A 9,536-nucleotide genomic window follows, 5' to 3' on the forward strand; every position below is an offset into this window, starting at 1 on the left:
GCCCCTGCCCCCTCCCCATACACCAGGGCAAAGCCCCATACAGACAGCACAATAGAAGTGACCTTTGGGACCCCTTTCTGGGTCCTCTCTCAAGACAATGCAACTTAAAAAGTATTTTTTCTAAGGCCCTGCGTTTAAGGCTTTTCTTTTCAAAATTTACTCACAAAGTCACTCCCCAAAAGGCAATACTCCCTCCCACAAGCATTTTCTAAGGCATGACTGTGGTGGGGGGTGGGGTGCCTCAGTGCGAGGCCTGGCCCACAGATGGCATCAGGCAACGGGGTCTTTTGAAAACAGGCGAACTTTTACAAGTGCATCTTAGCAAACTGCCCTCATCAGAGCTTTCATCCTCTAATTGCGAACTACTGCTTCCAGCATATCTTTCCTGTGGCATCATTTTCTTTGATAATTGAAGCCAAGCTTGCTTCCAATGGCTCTGCACAAAAATGGGCCTCATCAGCGGGTGCTTTCAGAGCACAGGACGCCCTGGGGACCGGCAGAGGGCCATCTGCTGGGTCCGGCTTATTTTAAGTGAGGCCCGAGGAGAAGGTCCAACGAGACTGATGAGACCGCCTTGGGCCGGAGCACACGAGGACCGACGCAGAGAGCGTCCTGTGCGCACAACACCGTCTCCTCCTGCCCAAAATAAACGCCAGGCTGAGCTCTGAGTCTCACAGCCCCCTTCGCACGCACCTTGACGCCTGTGTCTGTGTCTGCGTGCTGGGGTTCTGACACGTGCTTCTGCCAACAGGTCACTCTCGCTCTGGGTTATTTATAGCGACCATCAAAAGCCCAGGCATCCCACTCAACCACTCGCAAACCAGAGTCCTTCCCTCTGAGGATAACTCCTGCTCTTCCGTTCCAACTATTTATATTAAACCTGACACCAAATCAGTAAGGACACAAACAAGTCATTAAAAATGAGGCTCCTCTGAGTGCCCAGGGTAAACACAGGGCCTGGAAGACCAGCCTGTGCTATTGGCATCCAGCTGCCCAGACTGCTACTCAACAGCTGATGAAAGGGAGACCCTCAGCAAGACTCCTGCTTTCTGTTTCATTCATTTGACTGACTCACTGAGCCCATCCCGAAGGCCAGGTACCTTGACTGAGGGGACTGGGTGGGGGAGGGGACTGAAAGCGTTAGAAAGGACCCCTATACATCCCAGGAACCAGCCGGGAACAGACTTCAGTTCAACAAGAAGAGAAAGTTAAGATGTGGGAGAGCGGGCATACCCTCTAACTTCACAATGGGCTAGAACCCAAGGGGCACTCTTTGAAAGTGATACCTGAACCCAGTTGCCCTTTCCACAGAGCCAATTAATAGCATTGTTAAACTAATTACAATGCTTTACATCTGTTCAAAACACTTCTCTTTACAAAGGGCTTTCATTGTTTATTATTTTGATCCTAATAGCAGCCTGTGACATAAACAGAAGGGATGATGCCCACTCACTTTACAGATGCCACACGGGGTTCACAAAGCCTTCAGCCCAGGTGGTAAGTAGTGGCTGGAACTCAGGTCTTTGAAAAACTCGGGACAGCTCCTAACACATGGTATGTACCCTTGAATATCTTGCATGTTAAAAAAAAAATTCAGGTATGTTTTCTCTCTGACAATGCCCACTGAAGATATGTGCATTCCAGGTAAAATATAACAATCATTTCAACCCAACAGTGGGAGAAAACACACACAGACACACAAACACATACACACACACACACACACAGAGGAATCTAGTGTGGAAACACGAGGCCAACCAAAAGGTGTCATCTTTATATAAACAATGCCCACACAGTTGACAACCAAAAAGGCAAGTGCTGAAACACAAAGGATCCTTGGCCCCAGCATTCAGGATCTCAAAAGCGCCACAAGAGTCATCTCCATAAAGTTTAATCCCAGTAATATCCCAGCTGAGGCCCTTGGAGCGGGGAGGGGCGCTCGAGGGCTGGGTCTCTGTGGCCCACCCACAAAGGGGCGGGGTCACAGCAGGGTCCCGCCCCGGGAGCGCGGTCTTCCTGAAGATCTCCAAAACCACACAGGCACTGTTGACAAAGGTGGCACTCTGGGTCCAGACACTGGGAGACACAGAAGCCCCACTGTCAGGAGGCCCCTGGAGAAGCTGCCTTACCACAGGCCTTAAGTAGTCTCAGCCACCGCTGCCAAACGAGAGCAAGGCGGCCAGCGGAGGTTTACCCAAATGCTCACATAATGGAACCGGGCAGTGGTGGCAGGTGCTCAGTGCCTGACGACTGCCAGCCACAGAAGCCAGACCCAGTATCTCTCTCGGAAACAACCTGAACCCAGAAGCTTAAAGACGCAGAAACAACTCCTTTCACGTGATCCTTCGCTTCCTTGCAAAAGCCAATCCTTTTCCACTTAAGGTGTGGACCAGATGTCTGTGCATGCAGAGACTGGAGCCTAAGGCTGTGAGCGCGCCCCCTGGTGGTTCGAGTACAATCCCTTCCCTCCTTGCCAAGGCCACCCCAAGACCACACTGCTTCTAGGCTCAGACCCTGCTACCCTGCCCCTCCTCCAGCTGCCCGACCCTGGAGGCCCCACCCTACGGAGAGAGGGCAGTCTCCACAGAGACAGCCGCTGGACCGCATCCCTCTGCCCTAGCATCCCTCTGCCCTAGCATCCCTCTGCCTTAACACACGGAGAACTACACAATGGACAGCAAGATAAGCTGCTCAGATAGTAGCCCAGTGCCTGGCCCCCTCCCCCTGCCAGCCATCAGCAGCAACCTAGAATTAAGAGGCTAGTTCTCTTTTTTGGATTTGGAAGAGCAGAGAGAGAAACAGAAAAACTCATTCTAACAGGAGGTCTGAAGTCGCCGCCAAAGGTCAAGAACCTTAAGACTTGGCTATTCTATAAAGGGCTGTTTGTCTTTGAAGCCTCAGAGAGAAGGTACTCCGAGGCCCCAGTCCTCTCTGGCCAAGACCCTTTCTCCATCGGCACTAAAGCAACAAAATAATCAACTGGGGTCTGACGCTTGGGCTGCAAACATTAAAAACTCAGCTTAATATATCAGCAGGCTCCACGGCTAAGGGTTCTTCATTGGGGAAAGTCACAGGGCCTTCCCTCATTAGGAGGGTTTCCTGTTGGGTCAGTATCTCATTCTACAAAGAGAACCACAAGCTCAGTTCTTAAGCCAATTGCTGGCTCTTGTCTTAACATAAAAGTTCAAAAGATCCCACTTACCCCCATGTTCAATGGGTGCACACGTTATTTCCTGTGCCTCCACCACAACCCAGCAGCCTCCCTGCCCACATAAATTCTACTCTCTACTGATTAGTGGTGAATGACCCCTTCCAAAACTGGTGCTCAGTGTATCTGATGACTCAGCGGCATCAAAAACTGCTGTCCTCTCCCTCCCTTCCTCCCTCTCTTCTTCTCTGTCTCTCTCTCTCAACCCCTTCTAAGACTGGCCCAGGATAATAAGTAACCCGCATTAATGAATACTGCCTGCCACTGTTTGAAGTCCGCACTGGAAGACTATAGGCATTTAGCTGTGTGTGCATCACTCTCCCTCCCTTTAAACAACGAAAAGCAAGATCAAAGGGTTCCTGACCAGCGGTCCTAGCTCAAGACAGAACTTTATCAGCTTCAGCAGCACATCCATCCATCCATCCTACTTAACTCAAAACATCTGCAACGTCCATCTCATCCTCCAATCCCCCACCCCACTTCCACCCCCTGCCAAGGTTTTACCTGTATGTGTTTTCAACAGTTTCTGTGGACCTCACATTTGCTGTAGCCCTCAGAGTTTTGCTGGACAAGCCAACCACAGTGGGTGACAGTTTGCACTTGAAGTCAGCACAAGTCCACTCCTCTTCTTCATTCAAGGTGGGGAGATAGCCACACACGAGCTTCAAGCTCCCCAGTCCCCCGTTACTCATGTAAGCTGTGTTTTCTCCCCCACTCCTCACATATTCGAGGTATATATCAGAAGTCAAAAACATCTGGTAGGCATTGTCCTCCATCACCGCCTGGATCTCAGTCTGTGCTTGGTCGAACATGATCGAATCAATCTGCTGCTTCTTGATGCCATCTCTTATGTAGGTCTTGGTGGCTGGTTTCAGCTGCTTGGAGACAATGCTGTTGTTCTCGATGTACCTTTTGTAGATCGCTTTGGCTACTCGTGAAGTTTTGGTATCCTTCAGGCTCATCTGCCTGAACCCATTACAGGCAAACCAGAAGTCTAAGGTATCCACGCATTTCTCCCTCTCCAAGAAAGTCCGGAAAAGATAAGCACCATCCTGATCACCCAACAAGGAGTGCAGTGATTTGGTCCACCTGGTCAGAGGGGAATCCGGAGATGCCCGCCCCTCTGGCTCCCCCAACCCATCCTCATTCCGCCTGGTGTTGGAGGAGACAGGCATGGGTTTGGTGACCTGGCCCTTTCCCACTCCGGGCTGGCACGGTGGGGTCTCCCCTTCTTCCCCTGGAACCGGGGGCCGCGGAGCATCCTCCCGGAAGCTGCTGCTGGGGTCTGGGAGGCGAGGCACCAACACAGCACTACTCATGGCTTGTGAGTTCTTCTCACTGAGTTTAGGAAATTTTTTTCTTCTTCCAGTTCCTCTCAGCAATCAGCGTGGTCTCTCTCTCTCAAGTCAGCAGGGACTCATCTGAGCCTCCTTTCTGGGAAGAAAAGGAAGAGGGGAGGCAGAGGGAGAGAAAAGGGTATTGATATAATCAAAACCAGATCTACCCAACATCAAAGCAAGAAAGTAAACAGGCTTTTCAACTCCTCAAATTCAAATCAAGCAACCCAGCTATCTGCGAGGTGCTCATCTAAAGTATCAGACGCTGCTTTTTCAAAGGCGAAATCTGAGCTCCCTGCACACTTGGGGAGGGGGGCGGGAAGGGGCGGAGAAGGTGAGCGGGGAGGGTGGGAGGTGGGGCGGAGTGGCTTGGGAGGTGTAAGATACCACCTTCCAAAAACCCACCCGGCCTCGGCGCACGCAGGGCAGCCAGGCCCGCGCCTCCCCGCTCCCCCCTCCTTCCCTCCCCAGTCCTTCCCTCCCCACTCCCGGATAGCATCAACTCAGAGACGCGCACCCGGAGCCGCTGGGCTGTGTGCAGGTGAAACCAATTTCGGTAAATTTCCCCACTCGGCTCTCCACACAGATAACTCAAGCTCCAAACGTGCCCTTCCCCGGCATCTGGTTCCCATTCCTCCTACCCACCCCTTCCCTCTGCACTCCCCCTTCCCACTCCTTAAAAATTCAGAAGATTCTCCACCAAAAAGAAGCCCGCCCAGCACAGGGCGGAATGGGCTCCCAGCCTCCCAGCTGGAAACCACCCACCCCCCGACCCTGATGTAAATGTTCGCTGCGCCCCCGCCTCCCTCCAAGAATCCGACTCAGTCTACACTTCTGTCTTCCTGGCTCCCCCAAACCAGAAATCAACTCACTCAGACAAGACTTTGATCTTCAAACTTTGCGAGAGAGCAGAGAGGCCTCAGGACCCCCGCCCCCGTGCCCCCCGCCCCCAACCTCCCGGAGTCGCAAACCCTACAAAACCGGGTCGGAAATCGCCTCACGCTACCACTGCCAGTGCCAAGAATCCCAAACTCTACTGACCACAAGCCTGTCTCTTTTTTCCCCCAAAGAAAAAAGTCTTATCTAACCAATAAACAAGCTGCTCTCCTTAGCAAGGGAAGGATCAAACTAAGGAGAGGGCAGGGGCGGGCCGGGAGAGATGGGGCACGACCCTGAACCAGGGACTGGGGATCCCGGGCTCGGGGTGGGTGTGCGTGGCCCCGACCGGGGCCTCAGGCTGCCGGGCTGGACAACTCCGCCGGCAGCGGGCGTTACCCGGGCGGAGGGGAGGTGGGGCAGCCCCGTTACCTGGAAGACGAAGGCGGCCCGAGGCCCGGCTCTCATCTCCGCCGAGCCCCCCTGGCCTGCCCACCCCCGGCCCAAATCCAACCCAACACGTCCAGAGCCCTGGCGAGCGGGCCGCAGAGCGCGGGGCCAGAGCCCCGGTAGGCGCGCTCAACACCCCGAGCCCGGGCGCGGGTCGGTCCCCGGCGCCGCAACTCGCGGAGGCGCCCGCAGAAAAAGCACGGAAAGCAGTAGCCTAGTCTAGAAATGGCGACGCGCAGAGTCTCTGTCTCTCCGCAAAAGGGGCCGGGGCGGCCGGGGGCGCGGGGCCCGGGCGAGAGGAGGGACGCGGGGGACGCGGGCGCCCCAGGCTCCGGCCGCTCCAGCGCGCAGACTGAGCCTCGGCCAGCGCTCGGGGCCCCTAAGCGCGGACCAGTGGCTGGGAGGGGAGGAGGGGAGGAGAGAGAGTAGGGAGGGGAGGATGAAGCGGGGGGAGAAGTGGGGGAGAGGGGGCGGAGGGGAGGGCAAACGGGGGGCGCCGCCACCCTTTCATCCCACCTTCCAAAGGCACTCCGGCGCACACTCACACCCCGACTCACATCCATAACAACCAAAGATGGGACCCCCGGGGGGGATCTGCCCCCTCTCCGCCCCCGCCGCAGCCTCCACTTGCTGAAGTCTCTCAGCCTGGGCCCCCGCCACCCGGGCCACCACGCTGGGGAGGGGGCTTGGGCGCGCCAGGCGGCCGGGCCAAGCCCCCCGGAGCGCTGGGCGCCGGGCCCGCCGCTCCTCTCTGCGCCCGCCCGGAGCGCGCCCCGAAATAGCCAGCCTGCCAACTTCAAAGGGCCGCCCGGCACATCAAAGCGCGCGGGCCGCCCCGCAGCCGCGGCCTCGGCACTCACCATTGATCCGCGCGCGCGCTCCGCGGTGAGACCTCGCAGGCGCCCCGGGCAGGGCCCCGGCCCCAGCCCCCGGATCGGCTCGCAGCGGCAGCCCCGGGCCCCCCCGGGCCGGTCCCGGCGTCGGGGAACATGGGGAGTCGCGCGGCAGGGGAGGGAGTGCGGGGAAACAACAATCCCGGGATTAGAGGGCGATCCACCAGCGAGGGAGGGGAAGCCGCGCGCCCCGCCGCCCCTTTTATGCAAAAGATCCGAGTGGGCCTCCGCCCCCGCCGCGGCCGCCCCCGGCCCCTCTGGCCCCCGCCCGGCCCGGCTTTCAACACAGGTCCTGTTTCCAGCAGTCACTCCGCGCACCAAATGTCCTCCGGGCGCTTCCAACAAAAACTGCGCTGTGGATTTAACTGTGCACTTCAAAGGCGCGAGCCGAGCGCACGGTCCTGAAAGGGAGGTACGCGCCGGCCGCGCCCCGGGCCGTCCCCCGTGCCCCCGCCGCCCCTCCTCGGGGCCGTCCGGCTCGCAGCCCCCCTCCTGGCCGGGTCTCGGCCGGGCCGGACCCCCTCCCGCCCCCGGCGCCCGCGACGCGGCTGGGCGCGACCTCGCCCCCGGTCCGAGGGGGGCTTTCTTTGAAGCGGCTCTGCTGGGGCCGCGCCTCCACCCCCACCTTTTACAGCAAAGCTTTCGGCGGGGAAGACGGGCGCCTCGGACGCCGGGCGGCCCCGAAATCCATTGCTATGAGGGGTTATTTTTATTTCCCGGCACTCGGGTTGTTACTGAGTTGCCAGGACCTTATCAAAGCGCAGCCGGCTCCAGCCGACTCCCCCCGGCCGGGCTTGGGGAGCCAGTGATCCCGCCGCACCAATCACAGCCGCGCTCGGCCGGCCCGCGCCTCCCGCCTTAAAGGGACAGCTCCCCACGCCCGCCCCGGCCCGGCCCGGCCCGCCCCCGCCGCACGCTCAGCTCCCGCGTTAACCCTTCCCCGGCCCTCCTCCGCCCCCTGCCAGGCCCCCGCGGCCACCCGGGCGCTCTCAGCCTGAGTTCTGATGACTTCTTTCAAGTTCCCTGGCCTTTTTGCTCTGGCTTCCTCCCCCGGCCTGCCCCGTCCTCTCCAGCTCTGGAAAGCAACAGTTTATTGTAGCATTCTGGCCATCACAAGAACTGCAAGCAGGCAGACTTTTTCCCCCCTATCATCAAACGCTTTTCTACCTCTATTCAAGTTTTCCTGGGAATCTGGACTTGAGGGCTCTTGTAAAAGGATACTAGTCCTGGGATGGGTTGGCCAAGTGTCATAGGACGAACGCGGACCTGGACGCAGAAGGCATGTGCCTGCTTGTGCGCTCCTGTATCTGAGTGTGAGTTAGGATCCAGGTGCGTGCATTTGTGGATGTGTGAAGAGGGAGGTGTGAATCTGTCCGCATAGGCCTGAGTGCTGGAGATGGGCCCTGACACCTCGTCAGGAAGCGTGGCCCTGAAGATTTAACCCCAAATTCCCAGCCTGGCCATCAGGACCCTCCTAGCACACATATGGACCATCTTCTGCTTTCAACTGCATACCCAACAGTCTCTTGGAAGCATCCCCCATTCTCCCATATGTTACATATTAAACAGACATGGAATATCTTTTTTCCCCTCCATCAACTCTCTGTTTTAACGTATTGAAAACCCCTCACCCCACTGTCACCATCAAATCCCTCCCGACGTTCCCCCAATAACGTTTAAGAGGTACAACCTTCTCACTTAAAGTAATAAAATACACCACAAACCCAGAGCATTATTTACCCCTCGACTGCTTTAGAAAGCTCTCTCACATGATGAGCTAAAACTTGACCTTTCCTCCTCTTAAAAAACATAAAGGTGTAGACCAAAGTTGTTCAAGAGGTGAGGGGAAGAGCCTAGCATCCTCAGAGCGGTGGGAGGCTTTGGCTCTCCAACTCTACTCACTTTTCCTTTATTTACTTTTTGATTGAACTGAATGAATGACAAACCCACTTAAATGCAGAGGTGCCTCTAACCTGTCATTAGGCCTTCAGAACTTTAAAACATGCAAGAAAGGTGTTTCTCTTTCTCTTTAGGTTTCCATAGGAAAAGAGGAAGAAGATGGGGAAGGACAAGCAGCAGGAAAGGTGCTCTCGGGCTGGGACAAGGGACCAGAACTCTTGCAAAGCCATGCTCCAGACTTTTCAGCTTCCGGACACTATGGCAGGTGGCATCTCCCTCCCCAAGACCTGCCTGTGTCCATGGTCAGCCCCTCCGGGCTCACTTTCCGAGGTAGCCACGTGGCATAAAGCCAGCGTTCCAGGCTGTGAAACGTGGCTACCTTGGGGCAAACCAGGAAGGCCAGTGAAAGACTGTGGCCAGATGACATCTCTGCCTTGGGACAACAGCTGGGTTCAAGGACACTGGAAGCCAGTCCACTTTAGATGGGCTCCGTTTAACAGCCCCGGTGAGACCCATGGCCCAAGGGCACAGCCACTCCCTTCAGGACCCCAAGAGAGCCAGAAGCAAAGCTGTCCCCATGGTTCCAAGGAGGGTGGTTGAGGCCACAAGAGGATGTTATCATAGGAACAAAAGTGTATACAGAGGGGGATGAATTGCCACAGAAGCGTCTACCATATAAACTACAGCAACGTGTGTGTATGTGCCCGTGCGCGTGCGCACACACGGTGTTGGGGAGGGGAGATAGAAAAATCAAAACATCCAAAATCAAAATAAACAATGATCAGAAAGAAGAGACTTTAAAAAAGGAAGTGGAAACCTGGTCTTCATGGGTGGTTTTCCTCCCCTCCCAGCCGTCCCCACTGACCCTTCATG

General features: G+C 56.4%; 1 protein-coding gene across 3 annotated transcripts in view; it reads right to left on the reverse strand.

Moving 5' to 3' along the window:
- Positions 1 to 7,112, reverse strand: part of AXIN2 (axin 2) — a 30,737-nt gene extending 23,625 nt beyond the window's left edge. Inside the window, exons 1-2 of one of the 3 annotated variants that reach the window (XM_031468927.2) lie at positions 6,732 to 7,112; positions 3,713 to 4,642 (exon numbers count right to left, since the gene is read on the reverse strand). In XM_031468927.2, the coding sequence (XP_031324787.1) occupies positions 3,713 to 4,527 (815 nt within the window). In that variant the 5' untranslated portion in view covers positions 4,528 to 4,642; positions 6,732 to 7,112. Of the gene's footprint in view, positions 1 to 3,712; positions 4,643 to 5,853; positions 6,207 to 6,731 lie in introns of those variants that run through there. The other 2 variants (XM_031468930.2, XM_031468928.2) reach the window with 2 other exon arrangements.
- Between the last annotated feature and the right edge of the window lie 2,424 nt (positions 7,113 to 9,536).

This window comes from Camelus dromedarius, chromosome 16 (assembly GCF_036321535.1).
Source record: "Camelus dromedarius isolate mCamDro1 chromosome 16, mCamDro1.pat, whole genome shotgun sequence".
Classification (NCBI taxonomy): domain Eukaryota; kingdom Metazoa; phylum Chordata; class Mammalia; order Artiodactyla; family Camelidae; genus Camelus; species Camelus dromedarius.